The sequence below is a fragment of the Drepanopeziza brunnea genome (genome assembly GCF_022702325.1).
Source record: "Drepanopeziza brunnea f. sp. 'multigermtubi' strain 214-2 chromosome Unknown ctg8, whole genome shotgun sequence".
Taxonomy (NCBI): Eukaryota; Fungi; Ascomycota; class Leotiomycetes; order Helotiales; family Drepanopezizaceae; genus Drepanopeziza; species Drepanopeziza brunnea.
In genome coordinates, this window is record NW_027094071.1 from 1,068,677 (window position 1) to 1,094,408 (window position 25,732).

The 25,732-nt window shown below is 47.5% G+C and overlaps 9 protein-coding genes across 12 annotated transcripts; 4 read left to right on the top strand and 5 right to left on the bottom strand.

Annotated features, from left to right (window-relative positions):
* Positions 1–1,455: 1,455 nt before the first annotated feature.
* On the bottom strand, positions 1,456–2,288 carry L3040_005253 (uncharacterized protein; the record flags this gene model as incomplete). The annotated part of the gene is made up of 3 exons (XM_007297066.2): positions 1,456–1,889; positions 1,949–2,051; positions 2,169–2,288. The coding sequence occupies 3 exons, from the start codon at positions 2,286–2,288 to the stop codon at positions 1,456–1,458; spliced, it is 657 nt and encodes a 218-aa protein (XP_007297128.2).
* A 2,943-nt stretch (positions 2,289–5,231) lies between these two features.
* Positions 5,232–6,499, bottom strand: L3040_005254 (uncharacterized protein; the record flags this gene model as incomplete). Its single annotated transcript, XM_007297067.2, has 5 exons — positions 5,232–5,469; positions 5,553–5,877; positions 5,950–6,125; positions 6,192–6,268; positions 6,329–6,499. 5 exons carry the CDS (start codon positions 6,497–6,499, stop codon positions 5,232–5,234), a joined length of 987 nt encoding a protein of 328 aa, XP_007297129.2.
* An 809-nt stretch (positions 6,500–7,308) lies between these two features.
* Positions 7,309–8,901, bottom strand: L3040_005255 (uncharacterized protein; the record flags this gene model as incomplete). The annotated part of the gene is made up of 4 exons (XM_007297068.2): positions 7,309–7,410; positions 7,467–7,676; positions 7,732–8,038; positions 8,096–8,901. 4 exons carry the CDS (start codon positions 8,899–8,901, stop codon positions 7,309–7,311), a joined length of 1,425 nt encoding a protein of 474 aa, XP_007297130.1.
* A 957-nt stretch (positions 8,902–9,858) lies between these two features.
* L3040_005256 (uncharacterized protein) lies at positions 9,859–10,267 on the top strand (the record flags this gene model as incomplete). The annotated part of the gene is made up of 3 exons (XM_066157297.1): positions 9,859–9,877; positions 9,931–10,080; positions 10,200–10,267. The coding sequence occupies 3 exons, from the start codon at positions 9,859–9,861 to the stop codon at positions 10,265–10,267; spliced, it is 237 nt and encodes a 78-aa protein (XP_066011606.1).
* A 2,375-nt stretch (positions 10,268–12,642) lies between these two features.
* On the top strand, positions 12,643–14,588 carry L3040_005257 (uncharacterized protein; the record flags this gene model as incomplete). 3 transcript variants are annotated; one of them, XM_007297070.2, is made up of 6 exons in its annotated part: positions 12,643–12,957; positions 13,009–13,393; positions 13,446–13,542; positions 13,591–13,708; positions 13,764–14,359; positions 14,417–14,588. In XM_007297070.2, the coding sequence occupies 6 exons, from the start codon at positions 12,643–12,645 to the stop codon at positions 14,586–14,588; spliced, it is 1,683 nt and encodes a 560-aa protein (XP_007297132.2). The 3 variants fall into 3 exon arrangements, with proteins under 3 accessions (XP_007297132.2, XP_066011608.1, XP_066011607.1); XM_066157299.1 differs by lacking the exons at positions 12,643–12,957; positions 13,009–13,393; positions 13,591–13,708 and having other exon boundaries at positions 13,522–13,542; XM_066157298.1 differs by lacking the exons at positions 12,643–12,957; positions 13,009–13,393; positions 13,446–13,542; positions 13,591–13,708 and having other exon boundaries at positions 14,211–14,359.
* Positions 14,589–17,355: 2,767 nt separating this feature from the next.
* Positions 17,356–17,747, top strand: L3040_005258 (uncharacterized protein; the record flags this gene model as incomplete). Its single annotated transcript, XM_066157300.1, has 3 exons — positions 17,356–17,532; positions 17,591–17,655; positions 17,723–17,747. 3 exons carry the CDS (start codon positions 17,356–17,358, stop codon positions 17,745–17,747), a joined length of 267 nt encoding a protein of 88 aa, XP_066011609.1.
* A 219-nt stretch (positions 17,748–17,966) lies between these two features.
* Positions 17,967–19,098, bottom strand: L3040_005259 (uncharacterized protein; the record flags this gene model as incomplete). The annotated part of the gene is made up of 5 exons (XM_066157301.1): positions 17,967–17,992; positions 18,137–18,147; positions 18,241–18,467; positions 18,547–18,766; positions 18,899–19,098. The coding sequence occupies 5 exons, from the start codon at positions 19,096–19,098 to the stop codon at positions 17,967–17,969; spliced, it is 684 nt and encodes a 227-aa protein (XP_066011610.1).
* Positions 19,099–20,755: 1,657 nt separating this feature from the next.
* On the bottom strand, positions 20,756–21,569 carry L3040_005260 (uncharacterized protein; the record flags this gene model as incomplete). Its single annotated transcript, XM_066157302.1, has 5 exons — positions 20,756–20,795; positions 20,857–20,924; positions 20,990–21,240; positions 21,314–21,377; positions 21,471–21,569. The coding sequence occupies 5 exons, from the start codon at positions 21,567–21,569 to the stop codon at positions 20,756–20,758; spliced, it is 522 nt and encodes a 173-aa protein (XP_066011611.1).
* Positions 21,570–22,228: 659 nt separating this feature from the next.
* On the top strand, positions 22,229–23,109 carry L3040_005261 (uncharacterized protein; the record flags this gene model as incomplete). 2 transcript variants are annotated; one of them, XM_066157303.1, is made up of 3 exons in its annotated part: positions 22,229–22,481; positions 22,541–22,790; positions 22,859–22,886. In XM_066157303.1, the coding sequence occupies 3 exons, from the start codon at positions 22,229–22,231 to the stop codon at positions 22,884–22,886; spliced, it is 531 nt and encodes a 176-aa protein (XP_066011612.1). The 2 variants fall into 2 exon arrangements, with proteins under 2 accessions (XP_066011612.1, XP_007297136.1); XM_007297074.1 differs by having other exon boundaries at positions 22,541–23,109.
* Positions 23,110–25,732: the final 2,623 nt, after the last annotated feature.

Below are 25,732 nucleotides of genomic sequence, written 5' to 3' on the forward strand. Positions count from 1 at the left end.
CCAAGTGCACACGAAATGGATCATGTATGTATGTTTGTATCGTCATATGTGCAAAAGGGGATCGGGATCGCAGGGTGCGGCTGGGTGAAAAACCTACCGGAGTTGGTATCGCGGATGAGGACGATTCCATGATACATATATACATATATACATGACTAGAAGGGTGTTGGCGCCATTTCGGCCGAGATTATATACTTAGCTGTTCCAAGAAGCTTCAAAAGGGGTACGCACATACGTACTCTTCCTATATATATATATATTCATTGATGGACGTCGCCCCTTCTTTTCTTCTTCTTCTTCTTCTTTCTGGGCTCGGTCATGGCTGAGATCGATTGGAGCTTCATTGCCCGCTTGGTATAGTACTGCACTTATACTCGGCACGTACAGTGGGTGAGTGGCCTCGTAGTTGCGTAATATTGGAGGTGATTGATGTAAGCGGAACAGAGCAAAAGAAGGCTATTTATCTACCTATCAAGCAACTCCGTTCATTACAGTACATAGTCAGTCGCACTTACTGGGTCTTGCTACCGTGATGTAGTATGATTCGGTTGGTTATCCACGTATGCTTTATCCTCGGGGAGGGGGTTGGCGGTAAGTGAGGAGGAGGGGTGAGGGAGAACTAACACCAACGACGGTGTGGCCGGCCACAAGGGGGATCGGTCCAAGTTAAGAACTTCTATGGCGGGTAGGTAGGTGTTTGGGACCTGGCGAAAGGTAGGGAGATGTCGGGAAGTCGAGACGCCGAGAAGCTGGTATGTATGTGTGTGTGGAAAGGAAATGCTCTGTAGATCTCAGAGAGAGTCCCCGGGTGGAGAGGAATCCTGGTTGGGGTATGTATGTACGTAGCATAAGAACGTAGTGCGGGATAGGTATCTCTTCCCGGCTCCCATCTCGAAGGATCGGGGTTTTAGGGCTGAGTTTTCTCCGTGCAGCAGTGCGGCGGGTGAAAGCAATGTTTTGGGTTTCCCAAAGGTGGAATCAAGTGCAGGAGAAATGAATGCCCGGAAACATTCTTTGGGGGGGGGGACGATTAGCGAATCAAATTAGAAAGAGATAAAAAAGAGGGGTATAAGCCTCAAAATACGACAGAAATGCAAAAATATTCACTGCCAACTCTATACACGAGCGGAGTGTAAGTTTGACTGCTTAGCACAAGGGTAGAACCATTGTTTATCTGTTAGATCTCCTCTTTGGGGATGGGGTGTATGCTCTTCCTTCCGATTATATTACAAAGTCAAAGCATGTTTCAAGAAAGCATTTGATGGTACCACAGGTGTTGTGATGAAGTCTAGACTTATCGATTGGTTAGGGATTGTATTTGTTGATGGTTGATTTACTATGGAAGGTTAGTCGCGGTTCCATATAGGAACCGCGGGTGCACGTGCTACCACCAAGACTATTCCCGTACCTTCCATTTCTGACGCGGCCACAATGGCCTCTGTAGTCCGACACCTTTTATGAACTGGAAGAGTGAGAGCTCGGCAATCCAGGAGACCCAGTAATCTTCCAATTGTCCCAAGCAATGGTTTCTCTTGAATATTCATATAGCTCTTCCTTTGTTTCATAGCAATGAGCCCATATATCTAACGCATCGTTATTTAAATAATCAGTTGGAATGACCATTTGCTGCTTATCGGTCTCTGGGATCCATGAGAAGCGCAACGCCTCCTTGGGGTCTGTTGAAATCATCGATTTGATATATTCCAAGATGACTTTTTCGTTTCCGCTCCATAAGTCCGTTAACTCAGTCCCGCCAAACCAGGTCGGTTTTTGATAAGATTCCGGGATATATATTTTGGCCGCATCTGCAATCGTCTTACTATCCATTCTGATGACACAAAACCAATTATCTTTTATTGGATGTTTCTGCCAGCCAGCAGGCTCGTTTGCTAATTAGAGAATTAGCTTCGCGTAACAAATCACGATCTATAAATATAAATCAACTCACTCATATAAAAGCCATGCCCTAATTCATTGATGTTCATCTCATCGTTATCGTATTCATCATCTCTATATGGCCTATGAACAAAATTGATAAACTCGGCTTCCTCCTATAATTCACGTAATTAGTATAAGCTTATTCTATAAAATCGTCGGTTGCGCTTTGAGTATTATTGTAAAAAATACCGAGCAAAAGGTAGCCGACGATTGAATCAAGCAAAACTTACTCTAAAAACTGTTCGATAGCCGATGATTTCTTGTCCTTCCGATTCGAGAAATCCTTGAGCTCTATTCGATAGAAAGCTCAAGGCTAGCAAGATTGCGCAAGTTGACTTCGATGATAGCATCGTGCGAGCGACGATGGGGAACAAGCTTGCAAAGGAAGATGATAAGTCGAATTCAAGGAATCCATACCTCTTTTATAGCTTATTCTTTCGATTGAAGCAAAGATCTTAGTCGACCGCGAGGCACTTGGCGGTCTGATAGCTTAATTTTACTCCCTTCCCCTAAATAAATGTAATACTGGGTCTTTTGTGGGCCGATTCCAGGGGGCCTAGCAGGGGCCGTAGCGAGGGGTAATAATAGAGTATACAAGGGTTTTAAGCCAATTGAAATCACGGCCAGTTAAATTCACTTATCCATCGTCTTGGTTAGAATCTTTCTTTTTGCTTAGAATTCTTATGCATTCGACCCGTTTTCAATCTGTTAATAGCTATAATAGATATCAACCAGTTATTAAATTCACCGATCCCTTGATCAAAGAGATTTTCTACTAGTTTTGCTACTTAAACACCGAAAAAAACGACGTATAAGCTCGAAAGAAATTACTCTATTCAAGAAAGATATTTTCTATTTATTTATAACGCTCAGTTGATCTCTTTTAAAAGACTAAGAGAAATCATATCGAAGGCTTAAAACACTATTCTTGATAGCTATATCGAATCTTTATACGAATCGTAGTAGAAGCGTTGTCAAGCCATAATCGATGCTTAAAGAGGGCTAACTCCATACTAGATAGAATCTTAATCGAGTGATGTTTTTTTTATTCCAATTGGCTTAAAATCATTACATAATCCACTGTTACCCTTTGCTATACCCCCTGCTATACCCCCTGGAATCGGCCCAGAAAAGACCCAGTATTACGTTTATTTAAAGGGGGGAAAGTATTCCGTGTACTTCAATTTAAGATAGCGACAATATTAATACAATTAATTACCTTCGCTTAAGACTTCGGCTATTAGTAAGATTACAATACCTTTTTCGACTAACTAGCCTTCGCATACAATAATTTCAACAAGATTTAAGAAGCTAAAAATAAGGTTCTTGCTTGCAAGCAAAGTACTGCTATTACGTATTGTAACCTATACTGATATCCCACGCTCTAAGCGGCTCTTGTACGCTGCCCGCTGCTAAATTTGGCTCGAGGCAAATGAGGTTAATGCATTCCGCAATGGTCTGGGCTCAGTGATACTGGCTCGTTTGAATAGCTAATTGATCCTTGAAGCACGTATACCGAGTACGTAGTACATACGAAGACGATCAGACTTATCTATTAAAAGATCGATACTTTGTTTTCTAATATGCTCTTTATAGTACTCTCGATTAGCGCGAAGCTTAGCGCGAAGCTTATCGTTGTACCCGTTGCAATGCAATTGATCATTAGATTACTGATTGCTCTTTCCTTTTTGCCAAGATAACGAAAAAGGGAGTCTTTTTTAACCCCCTCTCTAAGTCGATCTATTCGAAGGAACGAAGGTTTAAGCGAGATCAGCGATTTCGACGAAGGAGCTAAGATTTTAACACAATTAAAAGCTGAAAGCGGTTACGAGGCTGATCTTAGAGACTATCGTACCTTGTAACCTAGCGGTAAATTTATGATTTATTTTCTATTTTTGAATCTTTGAATCTTTTTCCTTCGTCTATCAGATACTTTTGAGAGAGCTTACAGAGCTCTCCAAGAGGGTAGTGTGACAGCCTGCCTTGTCGACTGCAATCAGTTGATCCATCATCCATTCAGGCCTAGCGCTTACGGCCATGTATATAGACCCGTGGGCTCAGTCCAGCTTCTTGTTTCCTTTCATCACTTTGAACTATAAGGTCAGAATTCATCAGTTCGTCACACTGGAAGATAAGGCAGAAGCCAGAAAGGCTAGAGGAATTTCAAATGGATTCGATATTGGAATATACCCACTTTGATTACGGTGTAATTGAGTATCCTTAATTGCTCGAGAATAAAGCTCAATTACAAGCTGAAGCTGAAATAACATGAAGTCAGCAAGAAAGAGAGGGATCTCTGCCTGCAAAAGGGCATATAATCGATACAAAGCCTAATAGAGCGCTGAATTTGGACGCAGACTCTATTGTTTTACTCGAATTTAATAGCAATGTTACTTTTAGACTATGAATATAATTCTCAATATCCGAGCATTTTGTTTTTAAGGAGCAAGAGAATGTTGCTATCTTTTTTGATAGCATTCAGTACTGAATCTAATTGGATAAGCGATGACTCAGCCCGCGGCTAATCGTATGTGTGGCGTCGGACAATATTAATGAACGGACACCTTTAATGAAGAAGCCTTTACAAGGGAGGTTTTAAGGGAAGGGCGGCCCAAGCGATTGATCAATGCGTCGACTGTGAATTTGTCTTTCTGTTCTTATACGTACCGGAGATTTTTCTAAATATACTGTCCCTCCCTTTCCCCCTCCCCATGAATGAAAGGCAGCATCCCAGGAGTAGTAGCACGAGCCAAGACACAGCACAATTCTTCCTCTCCGTGCCACCCTGAGTTTCTTCTAGCTAATCAAATATTAATACCTACTACCGTAGTATTGCAATCTCCTTTTCTGATTTTAGAAAGACCATGCTTGCTTGCTACGCTTCCATGTGTTCCACCCAACCCTAATCGATTAACAAGCTTTAAAAGAAGCGAAAGCAGGAAAAGTTGTTTACTTTCGATTGAAACAATCCAATAAAGCAGCGCGGTGAGGGTGGTCCGCACAAGAAGTTCACACCAACAATTTTCTTGTACAGCCGCGCCAAAGTACTTTCTATTGATCGGAGATTATAATCGGAGACTAAGAGCAAACGATGATGGAAACCCAAAAATATAAAAATGAGAGAGTATAATTTATCTACCGGAGATGTGCCGCCCGCAGGACAACAAGAGACCCCCCCCCTCCTTCCCCCTTCCCCCCCAAAACAAATCAACAAACAGACCAAACGTGATCCCAGCTTAGTCTATGAATCTAGATCGGAAAAGTTGCAGGAGTCGCGCGAATTGCCAGGCACACTACGGCTCTGCAGCAGGCTTACCATTGCCATGGCCGTTGATCAGCCTAACAACACCTTTCTCCTTCTCCCTCTCCCTCTCCCTGTCCCTCTCCTCGCCCGCCTCCTTCGCATATCCTCTCGCTTTCACAAGGCCGCCATGGACAACGTTGGCCAGACCCCACATGTCAAAGGCCACGGCAATCGCCCGGTATCCCTGTTTCAGCATCATGGGAACCATCTCCGAAACCATCGCAGCGCTTGTATGTAACTCTCGTCAGCCCGCATCCACGTCAAGACAACAGCCAGAATCAGAAGGGAGAAGGGATAAATAAAAACCCACCCGAACAGGGGCTTGTTGAACTTCTGGCCCGCAGCAACGAACTTGCCCATCGCCGCCGCAAAGATCGGATGAGGCTCGCCACCCACCTTGATCGGAAGTCCGGCATCGGCCATGAAATCACCAGGGCCGAACATGAGCGCGCCGATGCCTTCCAGGGCCGCAATCTCCTCTACGTTCTCGGCGCCTTTTACACTTTCGATCTGCGCAATAACGACGATGTGGCGGTTGGAAGTCCCCATGTTGAAGGAGTCGCCTTGGTAGAGAGATTGATCTGAGATTCCGGGCGTGAAAGTCCAGGGGCTGAATGAGCGCTTGCCGATGGGTGCTGTTGAAGCGCTGGGTTAGAGATTTTTTGTTTGGAAGATTCGAGGGGATAGGTGGGGGGGGGGAAGCGTACGGTAGTAGATTTCATCCAGCATGGCTTTTACTTCCGCGGCGCTCTCGCAGTGGGGGATCACGATTCCTGCTGCGCCAGCGTCGAGGGCCGTCGACAGGACGGTCAAATCTTTCGCGGGGACTCGGACGATGACCATGGATTTTCCTTCAGAGTGGTGTTGAGCGGCTTGGACCGCGCTGAAAAAAAGAAAAATCCGATTATCTTCATGGTCAAAACTGGGAAGATGAATCTCGGAGACTCACTCGTAGAGCGACAGTCTATCGAACATTGCATGCTCGACGTCGAACCAGATAAAGTCTGGCTTGGTGGATGCGAGGATCTGAGGCAGTCAGCGACCAGTGTCCGGCTCAAAAATCTGGGTCCTTTCTTTGAGACTCACCTTGGTGACGAACACACTTGGCATTCCCTGAGCGACGCCAAACAGAACCTTGGATGGATCCTCAGCTTGACGCAAAGCCTCGCGGAAGTTTCCTGGGTACGTGAGGATCGCCGATCTGAACGGTGCCTTGGTGTGCAGCTCGGGCTGCTCGAGGTATGGTGCGTCCGTCATTCTGAATGTAGTGAGTCGTTTTTTTCTTTTTGAATTCTTGATCTGGGTGTATCGAATTACTGAGTATCTATGGGAATTTTATGGGGGATGGAGGATATCAAGTCAGCTTTAAATTTTGTCGGCGTTCAAAATTCGAGCCTCAGTGCCTCGGCTAGCTTGTTTACGGACAGAACTCGCCTGGAGCTTTCTCACGTCATATCAGCACCGCGTCTCCCGTTGCTACCTTCATGGATCATCAACAATAGGCCACACCGATGTACGGTTGGTGTGATACTCTGCGTTGACTGCACGTACCCGGTACGCAGTGCGACATGGAATACTTGAGGGCGAATCGGCCATCGCTGTAGTATCTCCGACCGAGCAGCTGCGTCTCATTCGAACCTTAGGTTCAGATAAGTCCGAGTCCTCTCATCCAACCCAAACGAGACTTAATGTTGTACCTCTTCTATTCAACCATTTGTAAGCTGATTCTTATCGCTTCTCTCGCCGATGCGTTAGTTGCAATTCATGACAAGGATGAACGGAGCCGAGATGATGACATTCCGGGCACAGGTATCTTAACCGGACTGTACTCTTCCTAATCCAAAGCGGAATCGGGTTGTAAATTACTCAGCGTAGTGCTGCTGAGCCGTGTGGAAGACCGTCAGTGACATGTGTCATCGTACTCAAGAGTAGTTGCTGTCAGTCTGAGCGAATCGCCCAGTTATCCAATGCAGATTGATTCAAAATTTCCTATACATGCCTTCAAATAAAACACCTGAAGGATCGAGCTATGGAAAGATGCAGAGTTTCAACCGTGCATGCACTGCTCAAAATTTTGCCGACCTCAAGGCCGACTCCAGCCCATTTGACGTGGCAACATCTGGGTCTGGATAATACCATGCTGCAACTGACAATATGCAATACACAATCTTTGTTTTTTTGTGAGCGAGCAGGTTAAGAGGTGAAGGGGCAAAATTCGACTTACGACTAATAGGCCACCTTCGAGCACGTTGGACTCCCCGTCGCGGAGGAAATTGCCGACGACAACGATGGACAACACGAGTAGCACGATCATGAAGATTTCGAAATTGAGATCCATGGGCTTATCCAATACCCATCCAATAACCACAACGAGCGGGGCGTTGAACAGGGCAGTCTGGACGGAAGGACCAAGGCAATGGTATAAGGCAAAGTTCTGGGTTCTTGTGATTAGCTGGGCAGTGTTAATTGCGACACAACTTGTGGCTTACCATTTGGCCGTCCCAGGCTTCGTCAATTGCAGTCAGATGCTCTGCAGCCTTCTCAACTAGAGGAAGGAGAATCAAGCCGAGGAATTGATCTGGGATGCCTGCTTCGACAACATCCTCGATACGGTTTACTAGAAGAATAACAAGGATCGTGACCAGAATAACGGAGCCGGTGATGGCAATGCCGCACTCGGTAAAGGTAAATTTGGGCTTAGCCAGATCGTCGTGGCGGTCGAGATCATTGTGCTCATCTTGCTCGAGAACCTCATCGAAAATGCTGTGGTTGGTTACAGCGTTATACCAGATGTACCTGCAGTGCAAGTCAACAACACGATTTCGAGGAAGTTACTCTGAGAGTGCGACTTACATGGCAAACGCAATAATCAGAAGAATGGAAGTAATCCGACTAATCCCGAGGATATCGTGCTCTAGCTTCTTGTCCGTGAAGCTATGGTGCCCGTGAGGTTCCGATTGAGGAACCGTGGAGCCCTTCAAAGCCGAATAAAATGCACTCGGGATCAAGAGTCCAAAGCTAGCTACCAAGAGAAGCCCGTTGCCCACCTCGCTGACAGCCGCGTGAAACTTCTGGACGTGCAAGCGGATACCACCAACGACAAAACACAGTCCCAAACATAACAGCAAATTGGTCAGGATGGATCCAAGAATGGCAGCTTGGATGATGGGAATGAGATTTCCGTTCTCCGCAGCCCCTTCGCCGGAGCTGGCTTTGTGCTTGATGATCAGAATCAAAAACAGCACGATCTCGACGACTGATCCAAAGGTAGTTTCGATCAGAATCCCAGAAACTTTAGGCATCTTCCGCGCGAACTCCTGGCCGGCGAATCCAAGCAGGTTCGCGGCTGGGATCATGCCAATGTAGCTGACGGCGAAGACCCAAAGATCGAGGTCTGTTGTTGCAAAATGCATAATGATGGCTAGGAAGGAGAAGGGCCAGAGGTAATTGACCGCCATTGAGACCTGATTCGAGCTCTTCCAGAGCACTTGGACGAAATGCGTCGGGTGAAAGCCATTTCTGCCGCTCTCGCCATCGGGATGGATTGAGATGGACTGTGGAAGGGGAATGAAGCTGGGGAGGAGTAAGGGTTGGGTTTCGGATGAGGTGGGGTCTGGCCGATTGGAGCCGGACGCTTGATGGCCGTTTGAGTGGCTCATTGTTATGTCAGACTGACAGCTAGAACCAAGGTGAGTGAAATCAAATCAGATGAGATGTGGTTGTAGATATAGATATAGGTATAGGTACTGAGATGCAGGCAAGATGGATGTTGAAAAGGAGAAACAAATGTCGTGTAATAAATGTAATTCAAGAAATACCAAGGTCACACGGTGAAAGGGGCCAAATTGGCACCTTGGCAGGTTGGAACTTGGCATCTCCTCAGCTGCAAACTTTCTATTAATATATATATTGATAGCTTTGCCCACCCCGCATTCAATTGAAACAGGGCCGTTTGGTGTAGTGGTTATCACGTTTCCTTTACAGTGCAGGATGAGTAATCATAGTGCTTCGATCGGAAAAGGTCGCCGGTTCGACCCCGGCAGTGGTCACTGCATATTATCTTTTGGATGCGGAAGGGTTTTCGTCATCGGGGTATTTCATACTCCGTTTGGAGTTTTTTTGTTTTTTTCTTTTCAAATATCTCCGACCTTCTTACCACACGATACGTGAAATACTTCTCATTCAATGCATCACCGTAAGCAGCACTCGATGTAATCAATACCTGACTATCTCCATTCCACTCTATCCCATCTCACTCTTCAGTCTCTCGTGACTTTAAAAACATCCATCATCACGCCTCCCATGTCCTTCTCCCTCCTCAGCGACCGACCTCGTGAACTACCTCTCTCCTCCTCCCAGCGTGACTTTATCACCACCAAAATTGCGTCCCTCCAATCCTCCATTCCTCCAACAACTGCTTTTTCGACCAAGTCATCTCACGTGACGAGTGGGAGGAAGATATGGATTAGTGGGAGTCATAAAGCGACTCATTTTTTGGATTTCGCCAGGACGCATGGGAAGCCCGGGAATGGCACTATAGGCATCACAGCTTTCGTAGTGCCTGAGTATACCTCGGGGCTCAAAATTGAATCCTATCATATCAGTAGACGTTCATCATGCCTACGGATCATACCAGTAAGTCTCTGACTTCATCAACCATGTATACGATACTGACAGTTGTCCTTCAGCGTTGAGCTTCACAGATGTATTCTTGCCGGACTCAGCCATCCTCGGAAAAGAGGGCTACGGACTCGCTTTAGGCCACACCTTCGTGCGCGAGAATCGTCTTCGTCAAGCAGCCAGCTCTCTCGGCGCAGCTGCATCGATTAGAGCATCAAGTAGGCACGGAAACGCAAGCCTCTCGACCAAGATACCTCCGCAAACCAGAGCATCCACTTTCCCGTTGTAGAACTCTCTACTCAGGTCGAATTGCTCAGACTACTCATCCTGTAGACAGTTGCTGCAATGGACAGCATGACGGAGAAAACCGTTGGGAAGGATCTTGGACACATAGTGTCGATGTGAAACTGTTGGGCGAATAGGCCGTGTACGCAGGCTGCCAATCGGGCCAGCAGATGCATGAGGGGGGGTATTGGATATTCGAGACCCAAGTTGTTTGAGCATATTTAACGACATCATCGAAAGTATAGGACTTGGAGGGGAGTGAAGAGACTCAGACGAGGAAGGTCGTAGCATATTTGTTTTGCTATGTTGGGCCGAGGAGAGTTATTCTTTCGAGGCTGTGAAAACTTACGTCGCACTTATACAAAAGACTGGCTTCTGTGTAAGTTTCGATTTGGAAGCATGAGGCCGATGTTTCTATTATGGCCCGGTTATGTCAAGTCCGGAGTTCGGGTCTGATGAGTTGAGTATTCTCATTAACCCCGTTGGAACGGCGCTCTGTTCATATGTCCATGTTTTTGTGCACAACCGAATGATGGATACCACCAGGGAAGATTGACACCAAGCAGAGGAGGGCGCCGCCGTTGATCTTGGCACGTTCTGGCGATGGAATCTTGGTTCGCCATGGTGCGAGGCAGCGAGGGTCTATATAGAGCCGGGGTTAATCGAGGTCTTAATCGGTCGGCCGGCCGTTGGATCTCATGGCTGGTACGTGTTAAAGAGAGATGAGAGGAACTTGATCGAGGAGTTTGAAAAGATTGAGTAGACGTTTAAAATGTGAGAGGCGATGGATTTGAGGCTGATAGATGAAGTGGATTTGCCTCTGGAATCTGATCTATCTGTCTAGTTGATTATTTATTGGAGAAAGAGAGATATAGCTGGTTAAGGACATAATGTATCGAGTGAACTCTGCGCTGACCAGCATTGGGTTCGGACCAAGACAGCAGGAACGACGAACGACCGGGAGCAATGATCCTTATGGACAGAATACGCGAGATGAGGGGAGAATATGTTTCAACCATCGAAAGTAGACTTCAGGAAACATCGGCATTCTTCTTCAAAAGTTCATGAAGCTTTTTATTTCGTTTGCGGGCCGGGGTTAGTACCACAAGTATGGTAACGAACGGGTGACGGATAGCAGCATGCAAAGGGCCTCTATACATCCGGTCAGTCCCTGACGCTCGAACTCTTGGGATCCTTCGGATGCACGTCAGGCAAGGCATAAATATAAACATGAACGCCACAGAAGTTCAATGATCCGAATTTAGACGTCAACCGTAATCAACCTTCGTTTATACTTGCTTCACTTTTCCACTCATTATATCACTTCGAAATTCTTCAACATTAACCCCTGCCCTGCTCCTAATACCGACTCCACTGTACCAGTTGCAAACGTCTTTTGATATCCGACATGTCGAGGAGCGCCAGCATCTTTGCTCCCTGTGTATCTGCCGCCGCCCTCAAGATCCCGCGATGGGGTGGACTATGCAGCTGTCATTGACGGCAAAATTGAATTTATCCTTCCACCGTTCGGTCTTCTGTTCTTCTTTCAACCATATCCTGCAGCTCCTTAAGAAGCGTTTGGTACTTCCATGCCGTTTGCCATCATCCGGTCTCGGCAAAACCCCCATACCGCTCTCTCACGCTTCATATTCGCGACGGGCCTCTGCATGCTGACTTGTTGGCAGGTTCGGACTGCCTCTTGTAGCGATTACCGGGATGCTTCCGTCCGAACTGTTGCCAGATATCGGGCTCTCACAGATCTGGGCGACGGGCGATGCGGGCGAGACGGGCTTGCGTTGGGGCTTCGCGCTGACTTGGACTGTTCGATACAAGTTTCCTCAGTGATAGAACGACGAATTGAGCTCTCAAATTTGCTTCTCGATTCAAAGAGTATTTTCGCTGGTATCATACTATCTGGTCCAGGAAAGAGGTAGTCATGCGGAAGCGAGCAACCCTCTGTTGACTCGAACTGGCTCGGAGTTGCAATGCGAACCGACACCTCCCGAGCTTTACCCAAAACTCCTTGATAAGTAGAAACGCGATTCAATCCGGTCTCCAAATTCAATGACGTAAAGCTGGCGAGGTGTTAAGAAGTGCCCTGCTGCATGACAATCTAAACTAGTCTCAAAGGGCTGGCTAAGCTCTTTATCGTGGAACTAGCAATACCAATGGAGTAGGTGCTTTGATATACAGCTACACGTGGTAGTTTTCGAACGCGTTAGCTTTCGAATGTTGGTACGTTCACGGTCGAGATTCTATTCCCACGTGGAAAGGAGATGGAATTTTCTCCTTGTTTACATCAACTCCACCTCCAACCTCCAACCTCCACATCCAACACCGCTATCCTCACCAAGATAAATCGTGGAAAGTATCTAAGGTTTACCAGAGTACCAGAGACTTACCTTCTTTAGAGTAGCGATCTCCCTCTTTGGCTGCACTGCGGCGATATTTTCAACCAAAAATTTGCGTTTGGGCCGCTGTTCTGGCTCTGGCTGATGGCACTCCTACTGCAGTTCTGGGGTCTCATGGCGTTTGGTTTGTCCCTGCTCTGGAGGTTTGGTGCAGATGTGCTCTCTACCATGTCTTCACTGCTTCAGCCTGTTCCATACTTGCTCGTTGCTGTCTCACTCCTCTTCCTTCTCTTTGCTTGCCATGTCTCTTTAAGATTGTTCTTCTGGCCATTCTCCCGCCGTTCTCTTCCAAGCTCTCTCAACTGGGCTGGCGCCGATGATGGTCTCTTTTCAAACGCGCGTGCCAACTTTCGATCCTTATTCCATACCCGCGAGCTTGTTCAGGAGGGTTACTACAAGGTCGGAGGTCCGAGTCCTTGATTACTGTTGAGCAGAGCTAACAGCCTATAGTACTCCAAGAATAACCTTCCATTCGTCTTACCAAATATTACCACCGGCCCGGAGGTCATACTCCCTATGTCACAGATGGATTGGCTCTTGCAGCAACCTGATACTGTCCTTTCTCAAACCGAAGTCAATAGGCAATTCTTGCAAGCAGACTGGACCATGCTCCACCCTAAAATTATCCAGGACGGGATTCATGCCGACGTTATCAAGAGGGAAATGACGAAATTTCTGGGGGACTTTACTGAGGATGTTGAGGAAGAGATCGACTATGCTTTCCGAACACTCTGGGGTACCGATACCAAGAATTGGGTCCAGGTCTCTGCTTACCATACGATGCTGGACGTTATCGCTCGGGTATCTAACCGAGTTCTGGTTGGACTTCCACTCTGTAAGTGGTGAAAAGTAGTTAGCCCGGATGAATTCGCTTATAATAGATACAGGCCGTGACGAAGAATATCTCGATTCTTCCAAGTCGTTTGCTCGTTTTGTTGTCGTCCAAGCAGCGGCAATTTCGCAATGCCCGAATTTCTTGAGATGGTGAGTCGATTCAAAGACGGCCTCCATACACTGCTGACTTTATTGAAGTATCGTGGCCCCCTTGCTCAACATATTCGACACTATAAGATACAGCAAGAGTGTCAAGTATCACGTTCCCATCATCGAGCACAGAAAGTCGGGTCCTTCAGATGACGAAAACAAGAAGGTCGGCATATCCTCTCTGTGTTCTCGGCCTAGTTGGCTTGCTCACAAATCACTAGAATGACTATATTCAATGGTCCATAGATCATTCCTTCCGCAAGAACAACCCAAGTGAGAGAGCCACGGACCTCATCTCGAAGCGACTGAGCGTTCTCCAATTCGCTGCCATCCACTCATCCGCCATCACCCTCACAAATCTTCTCATCGACCTGGCTAGCAGTGCTAGGATCTCCGACTACCTGTCTATCATTCGCAACGAGGTTACCGCAGAGCTCGCTGCAGAAAACGGAGTCTGGTCCAAGGCGGTACTCGCAAGGATGGTCGCAACTGACAGCACGATTCGCGAAACTCTGCGACTCTGGGCATTCGTTAGCAGAGGTCTACTGAAAGAGGTCGTCAAACAGGGCGGCGTGACTCTCCCGACCGGCGAGCACCTCCCCAAGGGCACGAAGGTCGGCTACCATAACTACCCAATCCACCACGATGCCGATTTCTATCCGGACCCAATGGCTTTCGATCCTCTGCGATTCTGCTCTCGTGGCGAAGCTGATGAAGCCGCGGACGGGAAGTTACCCGCCGAGGCTGCGAAGAAGAATATCCCCTTGGTCAGAACCAGCAGCGCCTTCATGGCGTTCTCTCATGGCAAGGATGCATGGTAGGTCTACAACGCCCCCTCTCGATCTTTACCAAGCCACGACTCACATCGTCACAGCCCAGGACGTTTCTTCGCTTCCCAACAGCTGAAGCTCGTTGTGGCTTACATCGCACTCAACTACGACATCGAGCCCCTCGCCTCCCGTCCAGATAATCTGTGGCTAGTCGGCAGCCAAGGACCACCCATGGATGTCAACGTACGTATCCGCCGCCGCGAGGGTACGGTCTGATCGTGATATTTCACGTCCGAGTCATACTCTCAGACAACCTTTCCGTACATACCTCTCTGGTGGGATCTTTTGCGACCGGTCTTGTCCATATTGAGAAGGACACACAGTCTTGTTTTTTTTGCACTTGCAATTGGTTCTCTTGCATTAGGATGGCGCCTTTTCCTCATCTCTCGGGAGTCGGGTGCCTCTCATGGTCGGATAAGATAAACGGGTTTGGTTCTTGAAAAGTCATGTTTGTTTGTTTGTTTATTTCTGTAGCATCAGCGAGGAGCGTGCGGCATAGCTTGCGGGTAGGGTAGAGACATAGACCACTTGAACATTCTCTTTCTCAACTTCTGAGGAATTCGTCGTGATTTTGTTATGGAGTAAATGTGATACGTGACGCTATTGTGGATGTATCATCAAGCTTGATTATATTCTCAAAATTAAATGGAATCGTGTAAGAAACGAGGCATGTTTATTCCACTAATATTTAATCATATGCGCTCTGCGATTGCGAGGGGTTTCTTTCTTTCTTTCTTTTTTTCCTATTGGATTACCGTCATCACTAGGAGGCTAGAAATATCGGGCTGCTGCGTGCAGGTTTGGAGCTGAATACCACACCACGAGGAGTTAAATTCAACACTTGACAATAAAGTGATTTCGAGGGCCAGACACAATTAGTTTCGAGTACATTGGAAATTTTTACCTATTCTCAAATCGACCCTGCGGTATCCTCCATTCGTATTGTTTGATGGAAGAAGACCTTATCCTCATATGGAAAAGGACCGAGAGTAGTAATCGTAAAGTCTCGCTGTATTCAAGACGCGGAGAGCAATAATCCATGTCCTTCGAGCCCTCTCCTGTATTTCTTTCTTGAAGATATCAAGTTCTTCCCCCACGCCCCCCCTCAACTGATCAGTGGATTGTGAGTGAGCAAAGAAGATCGCAATCTCACACCTCTCCATACTGCATATGGATGCATGCGATGATGTACTCGCCCCAAGCATACCTCAACTTCAAGAGGGCAGTAGAGTAGCGTTTAATATCACGAAAAGAGGATGGTTGAGACGAACGCGCAGTGTCAACTCAACTGATGCATTGAAATCGCTTGCTAGTCCGGATGGAGTGGAGATCGGGACTTCAAGTCGCCCCATCTTGCTTTTACTCACTCCACCAATCACTTCAGAATCACATTCAAGAAAAAATGTACAAAAACATACGACAGCGGGTATTCGCTGGTGGTCACCCACCCAACTACTAATCCGCCGATCTGAGGCTTGTGTATGGCAGAGCGAACGGGATGCCCAATTCTCCTCAGTCTATGGTCGTATGTGCCAGGAAAGGCTGTAGTCAGATAGATATAAGAATGGCAAACGTTAGATGTTGCTTGCGAGGGTATTTTGGATATGGACAGTCTGCGTTTCCCTGTAGGCGAATCCCACGGCTCTATAGTTGTGAGAAATATCATTAGAGTTTGCCTTGCAGCTCTATCTGATTTCTTTTTGAGAGTCTGGATGAGTCGTGTAACGCACATGTAAGTATGGGTTGACCCGCGTGAAAGCACCTGAAAGTCTCAACCTTGTATTCATTAGAAAAACTCTCGATTGGCCCACAGTATTGTATCCAGTCGGTTGATAATCCTCGTTTAGACAAAGATTTGCTCGATAGAACGCTCTCGTAATCTTGCGGGGCCAAGTCCAAATGCCTGTCCTATTGTAACACAGGAGCTAAGCGAGAAGAGAGGGGAATGTAAACATACAGTCCGAAGACTACAGCCCTCTCAGTGGGTACTTGTTAGGACTTACATGAACGCGTGGAAAGAACGTACGCACTAATCGATATTCGTTCACCTTATATTACTCCGCCTCGTTATTTTTAACATCACTTCCTACTAAGCGCATGTGGCATTCAGGGCCCGCCAGCAAGAAAAGACAAGGAAATCCAGCACCAATCCCCCATAACAACAATCACGACGGAGTTCTCGAGATGTATATTTCCGGGTACATTTGATCTGGACATAAAGATATAAACCTACCAACAAGGCTCATATTCCACCTTATAATCCCCTCCTCGTCTCCCCTCTCCTAGCTTGAAACCCCCTGCTAGAGAATATACTGTCTCCCCATCAGAACTCAGCTTTGCAAATGGGGTAATTAGGTCGGGTTTCGCCTTGCTCCGTCGAAAATATTTCGATCCAGCTTGTTAAGAAAAGCTTTATTATCGCAGGTCTTTGCGAATGATCTCTATCGCATAAGTGTGTATGTCTGTGTCGCTCTTTCCCATCTTCATCGGTAATCTGCAATCTTCAAGTCTCATTTCTCGGTTTCGTAATCGAGTTCGTCCTTTCCGTGGATGTATAACTAAAGGTCGCCGAGAGATTTGGCAAGTCCTTGCCACTGCACTGCACTCCACTCCGCTCTGCGCTGCTCTCAAACACAATCAACAGTACCTGTCTACCCGAACTGCCGCGCCAGCATCCTCCCCAACCCATTCCAAGCAAGCGCAACAAACTCGCCTCAAAAAAAAACCCCCCGTCTTGTTCGGCAGATTTACTTGCACTCTTTCGTCTGCTGGGAGTAGCGCCTTCCAAATATCCTCATACTGGGAGGTGGGTGACTTCCCCCAAACCGAACAGATGTATAGCGCTAAGGCGCATGCATATAAGCAGCAACCGCTCCTCAACCTTCGTCTTCCTCAGTGTCAACATCGGCATTCATCCCAAACAGACCAGTTACCACAACATTCAAACACAACAAAAGTTAAATCATCGTCATCGACAGACAACATGAAGGTCATCTCCACACTTGCCCTCCTCTCCGGCCTCGCCGGCCTCGCCCTCGCCTGCCCGGACGGCTACTTCGAAGACTGCTGTGCCGAGTACGGACCCACCTCCCCTGAAGAGCTTCGCAGAATGACCGTCGATGAGAGTATCATACCAGAGGGGGTGACGATAGCCGGTTACGTTTGTAAAGCACCCCCCCCGCCTTGGTGCTTACTCTGCAAGAGCTGATTTCCAGTAGGCCAGGGTGCGAGAGGATGCGAGTATTACGACCGCACCCCTCGCTGCTGCAAGTCTACCTGGAAGGTATATTCCCTGTTCCCAGAAAATGCTGAGAACAGCTGAGAACAGCTAAAAGCTGACGTGAAGGTAGAACTGGGGCGGGCCTGCTCGGCTGAGTATTGACTGCATCTGAAGGGGATCCAAACCTGGATCAGTGGCCACATTACAAGGAGTGGCCACGAAGGCGCTGGCTTCTCGGCAGTGATCTTTGAGCTCTTGACTATGGGCTGGCTAGACCACAAACACCATTACTATACAGGGGATGAGTGCCAAAAAATTGAATCTCTGACCGAATTCCTTGGTGCCAGAAACACAAAACAACGGTGACATTGCATTTACAGCCGTAGTTCTGACAGTATACCTGCCCGGCTATCAGGCTCCATTGCTGATCGGAAGAAAGACATGGAAAGATATCAAGAAAGCATAGAACATCTGTGTAAACAACGCTTGTTGCATGCCACTCTTCCCTCAACCCATTCATATGTCAAATAGAAGCAGAGCTCACCTGAGCAGAGACTCCCCATTCATATAACCACATCCCAAAGCCTCAGAACCATCCACATACGCGTATCATAAACACAATCCCTCGCCAACCCAAGGAAGCTCTACCTCGGAAATGGAATCCTCCTCCCAAACGCCAGTGCCGCCCACCCCCCAATCAAACACAGCCCCCCCAGCGGCGTAACCGGTCCCAAGAACTTGAACCTCTGCGGATCGAGGGTGAGAAGGTAGATGCTGCCGCTGAACATGGTCATGCCGGCCACGAGGAGGGAGGCGGCAAGCTTGTTCTGCGGCGCGGCGACGGTGCCCACGAGCAGAATGCCCGAATGGACAAGCTTTGCAAAAAAGAGTCAGTAAGCAGGTCACAAGATTGACGACGGGGGGGGGGGGGGGGAGAGGAATAAAGGTATTTACTTGGTACTGGGCAGCCGTGCTCCAGTTCGCGATGCGTTGGGGGTCTGCGATGCGCTTCTTCAGGCCGTGGGCTCCGAAGGCGCCGAGGGTTACGGCGGATGCGCCGTAGAGGCATCCGATTGTCCAGAAGCCAGGCATATTTTTTGGGGGGGGGGGGATATTGGTTTTTTCGAGAGTGATTGCGGGTTTGTCGACGGGTTGGCTTGAGCCTTGAAGAGAGCTGTAGGTAGTTAGTCAGTTAGTCAGTCGGATGAAATAGAGTTCCGGCAGGGCAAGTGAGTGAGCACGGGCTGGAATTCGCCGCTTGCACGCACGCTTTTGCCAGGGTGGCATGTGGGGTAGCTTTGCTTACTTATTTATCGTAAGGGGCTCGCTTGGGAGGGCTTGAATGTAAATACTCACCTTACCTCGGGCAGCATGAGGATATTCCAACGACACTTTCAAGAATTTGAGACTCAGCTCGTGTATGGGTGGGATGTTGTTGTTGTTGTTGTTGTATTTATTTACGTCGGGCGGGTAGCAAGCGAAGCCTGCCGCCCTAAGACCTTCCATGGGGTACGGCGACGTGTTAAGCTAAAGAGTTACATATAAGAAAGCTTTAAAAAGCAATTCAAAGTGCTATAATAAAAGCTATTATCGCATGCGCTTTTCCTTTATAAATAAGATAGATCATATAGAAAGGAAACCTTTTATTAAGAGAAAACTATAAAAAAAAGAATTAAGCAAGTATAAACTGCTATAGCTAGCTAAAGGCGAGCTATTCACGTCGCGTAGCGACAAGAATTAAGGCCTGACCGAGGTTAGCCGAGTATAAAAGGAAAAGAAAAGGTAAATACAAAAGCTTAAACTCCAAAAGAAAACCTAATATAATATACTCGTATTAAAAAATATTCTTTCGAAAGCGCATCACGCTATCTTAAAGTTTTAGTCCCGTGACGCGGTTAATTTGACGAGCTTTTACAGCTTAAGTAAGGCGGAGCGTACCCCGTTCTCTTTATCGAAGCAGTATTAATTGACCAGAATAGCACTTTTATCGGGTGCAATACTTAGAATAGAACTCCGTAGTAGTTAAAAAGGCTTGAAAATCGGCCGGATTATTAAAGAGACCCTTAAGGAAGTCGTAAGCTTCCGGGATCGTGCTCGAAAGGGTCCGCAGTCGGGTTTTATAAGGCTAAGAGAAAAAGCGTCGTTGCGTAAATCGGCAAAAAGCTAAGTGCAAAGAGGACTTGCGTTTGCCGCAAGCATACCTTAAGTTAGCGTCGTAGTGCTAGAACTTAATATAGTATCAAATAAAGTCTCCGTGCGTAATTCGAATCGCAAATAGTTTGTATAAAACATGTCGTAAGAGTTTTAGCTTCGAAAAGGGCTTAACTAAGTATAAAAGGCTTTATTTCCGATACGAGCGTAAGAGCTTAAGAAAGCTTGCGCTCTATTAAGCTTTTCGTGCTCTATCCCGTATATCGCGGAAGAGTATGCGGATGCCGCTGATCGTAAGTTGCGATGCTAAACCAGTATCCTAGTCCGGTTTCCTTGCCCTTAAGTCTGCAAGCTTGTCCGCCCGTTCGTTCCTTTTAATGCTTATGTGCCTCGAAGACTATCGTATTCGCACGCCTCGAGTTTCTATTACCCTTTAGACGTTTAAGAACGCTTATTACGATGATAAAGAAGCATTTCCGCGAAGACATTAGATAACTGATATGCTATCGATGCAAAGCTAGATCCGTCTCGCCGTCGGATAAGCGTGCACCACTCGTTCGAGGCCTTTCTATACCCTTATCGCCTTCGCGTTAAAAACGTAAGAGCAATCGTTGATAGAGCCGTACCCGTGGCTTATCTCTTGTCGTCCTTAATAAACTACGTACCCGTAGCCTACCAGTCGGTTGCCTTGGTCGTACTGTTCTGACCCGTCCGAAAAGATCGTGATGTCCTCTGGCGGGAGTGGGATGTTGCGTTGCGATATGGGCCTTTTTACGGACCCGCAACTTCCACTTCCACACCGTTGTTTGGAGGCTGACATGTTAACGTACGGATGGAACCATCACCCTTGGGATTATTCACTTTTCCAATTGTCACCAGGTTAATAATCGAAAAAAGCCTGTTCGGGGAAACCAATCGCGTTACGATCGAATTATCTTTTTGGGGAAAACAACTCTGCGTACAGCCCTCCATAGAACCATCAATGTCTGCAGCACATCCTCCCCAGCACATCCTATGATCCCATCCCAGAGTATGCGGTGCACGATAGTTTCCTATATTGAGGGAAAGAATCAGTTGTCAGAATTGAAAATCAAGAGATGGAGGAGCACTTACAGATTATCTACAAGATGGCCATCATAGCAGCACCAATGAAACCACCGAGTCCAAGTGCGGTAGCCAAGCTTGGAGCGGCAGCGGCAGCCGAGGTTGTAGAGACTGGGACGGAAACTGTCTTGGACGTAGTGACCTCGGTTCTTGTAGTAACGGCAGAAGTCGAGGTAGCGTTGGTGTGTGGGGTGTGAGTGGTATGGGTGGAAGTGGAGGTTAGAGCTGGGAGGGTCACCGAGATCGTAGGAGCGGAGAAAGAGGCATTCGAAGAGCCTAAGGCGCTAGAGGAAACGACCGCACTGAAGTTGGTTGCCGAGATGGTGGTGTAGCTCTTCTCGTAAGAGGTGATCGTGGTCTGGCCTGGGATGGCGATGATGATTGTCTTCTCAACTTTGGAAGGGTCAGGAAGATGATCTGTGGACAGAAGCGAACAGTTTTGGCATAGGTTTTCAGAGTAGCTTACCTGGGTAGACGGAGAACGCTGTAGCTGATTTGGTTCTTGTGACGGGGTCGGCGACTGCGGTATCCTACTTCAGGTCAGACCCTCAAAGATATAGCAAAGGACTGTGAGTGATCTTAAGGAGGATAGGAGTGAGGTACCGGCCTCGAGCAATGCTTACCAATGACGCTGGGAAGTCTACACCGATAGGAACGTGGGCGGAAGCAAACGCACCAGGTGCTAAGACGATACCAACGACGCTGAAGCTGTTGAGCTTCATGACTGCGGTTTCGAGTTGTTTTTGTATGATCTTTTGAAGTTGGGGTTGATGTTGTTCGATCTGGAAAAGGAAGATTGTTACGTTTGAGAGGAAGAAGGACTGGTAGGGAAACCGACGTTTTTTTTTGTAGTCGCGTCGGGAGTCTTGCTGCCTAAATTTTAGGGCATGACGACTAGCTCTATAGCACTTCACAGGAACATACTCATCGGCTGAATAGGCACTAAGGGCTATTGCTACCCGGGATATATACAATAACAATTCGGCCCAATTGCAGTGGCTCTCCCACCCAGCATTGTTCTCTATATGAACATCTCATATGCGAGCAGAGAAACTCCAGGCGCGAGAATTAAAGTCCTTGCTTCATAAATGATATAGATATACTAAATTTCATCAAATATACACAAGTGAAAGAAGAAATAGCAGAACAGGTATTTACATATGCCCCTTGCAAAGATAGATAACGGCAGTAAAGTAGCCTCGCTTCACGATCTCTGCCTGATTAGACTCATCGAAAGGTGAATAGACGACTTGTTTATCACTTTCCACCCTAGGCGAGGAGCTACACACGAATATAATTTTGACCGACCGCTTTCAATATCAACAACAACAGCCCAAATCGACAAACAGCATAGATCGGGAAATCCGAATGAAACAACGACATGGACACAGGAACTAGCGATTCGAGCGAGAAAGAGGAGAGGAGGGCGCGACGAAAGATAGAAAAGGAGTTTCAGGAGGAAGAAATGCGTGAGATCAGGATGCTACAAAGGAGAGCTGCTGGAAAACGAAAGGCGTGGCTAGAACGAAGACAAAGACAGAAAGAGCAGGCCAGTTCGCTTCCAGGTCCCCATGTGGAGGTAGGGGAAGATGAGTCCAAAGGCATCAACAAGAGAAACACGGGATCAGATGCAGGTATGTTCGAGTCCCTCACCTATTGTTGACTGAGATTCCGGCTGACTTCTTCGCTCTAGAACCAGGAAAGATCACCCTGACCCGAGCAGAACCTGCCATCGACCCTACTCTAAGTCAAGCTGCTACCTCCGGGCTGAGCACCCCCTCTCTATATACCTTTCCAGCTCTTAGCTTGCGAATGCTGGGCGCTGCAAATCGTGTGACCTCCTATAAGAGTCCATACAGCCAAGGCCCAGATGCAAACACCGCCTATAAGAGTCCATATGGCAAAGTCCCAGACGCAAACACCCCTTCGCCAGGCCCACATCAGTATGAAATTCCACACGCAACAAGTCCATCGCCTCGTCCAGTTCCCCGCCCGGCTACTTTCGGCGTAGGTCCGGACCAAGACGCAACCGACTCTGAACCTAATATCCTGTCGATGCAGCAACCATATGGTCCAGCGGCGATCAGACAGTCGATTCCTGCCAAGCGACCCTTCGGGATGCCCAGCGAGCAGACCCAGTCTCCGCCGAAGAAGAAGCAGAAGCAGGCGCAGAAGCAGGCGCAAGAGTCGGACATGGAAGCTGGTCAATCTCAGGGCAGTCCTGGCACGATCTTTGGATCGCTTTTCAAGTGGCGGTTCTGAGATGTCTAGAGCTTGTTCGGGTTTAGTGGTGGTTCTGCTGCCAAGTCGCTGGAGGATGACAGAGGGCTGCTGTTACTCTATTCACATCAGCTTCACCTCTGCCTTTCTTTGCACGCATCGCGCTCCCAGTCTCAAAATATCAGCATCAGCATCTTTGATCTGAATCTCGGGCCTCTATGTGCCTATGTCGGGAGGGATTCGGCTACAGCGCAGCGAGCACCCATTCTGATTCGTAAGATATGCATTGTTGTATCAGCTCTCCTGGAAGGTCGCGAATGTTTCCTAGGTTGAATAATACAAGTTCGCTCCTGAGTTAGTCTTTCCACCTGAGTCCTGATGTGCAATCAGATGATTTTCCCATCACTCAGCTTCAACCCATCCTTTAATATCCGCGCGGACTTCCACCCTCGCACTCTCCAGCTTTCCCTTTATGTAATCCTCATCAAACATCTGTGTGTGTGGTCACTCATGTTCAGCACCCTCACGAGCAATCCCTCCTTACGAATGCTCTCAACACTCTTTGCAACCTTCAAAAACTGTCTTCCCTTAATCTTCACCCTGATCGCCCCGTCCTTTATGGTCCCATAGCGGCACGCTACTCACGTTCCCCAACCCTACAGTACAAGCGGCAAAGGATCCGATGACTCGAAATATGAAGGGGTGATATTCCGAATGACGATATTCCAGACACCCCTTCCAACTGATAGCTGCTTATCGACAACCCAGACAAGGCTCAGTCAGACAGGCTCCTAATACAGGAACAAAGGGTCGGTATCTGAATGGAGTACGTCCTGGAAGATATAGGCTGTCCAGGGTCTATATGTATTATGTCGCCACCAAGGGCTGACTTAGTCTCGCGATCAAGAGGGCTCAAGCCAGTGTAATTGAAAGCGCTTCTCAGCTAAGGATCTGGCTTTGCGATAACGAGCAACAGGGCTGGTAGGGTGTAAGGCGCTTGTCGTGATATAGCGAGAGGTAAATGAACAGTCCCGAAAAACGTATGGGGTGCAGACGTGGCGTCGCGGAAGACATAGGAAGGAATCCCAAGGAAGGGGAATAGGGGGAAAGAGGCATATTCCGCCATAGCTGCGAGTTGGTGATTGAGTTCGAGGTTGAATTCGAGTTTGAGAGCCTCGCAAAAACTCGACTTCTAAAAACCAGGTTTCAACACGAGTCTTTGTAGTATTTGGAAACTCGAGAGGTTTGAATTCAAATTTTCTTTGCATAAATAATTGTAAGGATAATCGAAGACCTAAGAGAGTCGAGATGAATAAGCTGATAGCTCGGTAAGCTACGAGACCCTTATCGGAAAGATAATTACGACACTCACGTGAGCTTGGCGCCTGCTGTTTTAAATGATTAATATTTAAGCTAGAATAGCATTCGATTGAAAAAAATTGCTAGGTTTTGTCGGTAATATTATTGGACAACCAAAGTCGAAGAAAACATTCAAATCAGGAGAGTCACGTGACGGCACTTAACGCTGTCATGAATCTCAGAACTTGGTATTTCAAAAGTCACGGTTTCCCTTAAAAGAAATTTGGATTGAAAATTTCAAAACGATTTTCCTTGGCGTTTGCAACCTCTAAAACAAGGCGGACCAAACGCGATTTGAAATCAAAACCGAGAATTTGGCTTCTCAGTGGGTGGTAAGTGGCGCGGACCAAAGTGGCTCTCAGGGTGCGAGCTTGAGAAGATAAGTATCCATTCCAGTCACGTTTTGCTAAACTGATCAGATGAATTTCCGAGACTCAACCCTCAGCTCTGGACAGTCTATCATTCGTTTCTTTCTTCGCTCTCACTACTCCATCACTTCTCATCGTTATGGAGTCTTCGCGACTATCTTCCTCTGTGCAAATTACTCTCTCTCGTATCTCTGGCAGTGGGGATATATCTCTCTGTTGGCATCAATTTTACCTCGAATCATAAAGATTTTGGTCGAGATTCTGATATCCCACTCGGAACTCCAAATCTCCTCGTCTAATTGATTGGAGCTTCCATCCCAACCACGCCGCCGATGACGCGCAAGAACCGCGCCTTCGCAAACCAAGTTCGAATGGCTTGAATTGAAGGGGTCGCCGCCTATCATCCCTCGGCGGCCGACCCATGTGGCTTCGCCGTACGAGATACGTATACAAAGTCAGACAGGGCGGATGCGAGTGCAAGTGCGAGTGCTACAATCGGGGATCAGAGATCAAATCTGACGTTAGCTGGGGCAGAATTTCTCTCTGCTGTGCAAGTTGATGATGGAGTTTGAGGGACTCAGCAAGGGCAGAGGGGACGAGAGGGGACACAGCTTGTCAAGGTCGTCCGTCTAGTCGGAGCAACGGTGATGGGTGATGGGTGTTGGGTGATGGATGGGTGACGAGCGCAGAGCGAGATCCATTTGGTGTCCCTCTCACTTCACTCTCCTTGAAGGGTCTGAAAATGATCCCTCTCGTCCAGAGCGAATGGTTTAAGGTGATCCGAAATCAACACGCGCCCGACGCCAGCATTCCACAACAATTCCATAATTGACATTATCCTCCAATAGCAGCCACATACTCGGAAAGCCTATCCTATCTATCAGAAACCCTCCATCACGAGCCCGTTGTTCCAAGTTCGAAGCCTCCACCCAAGACCC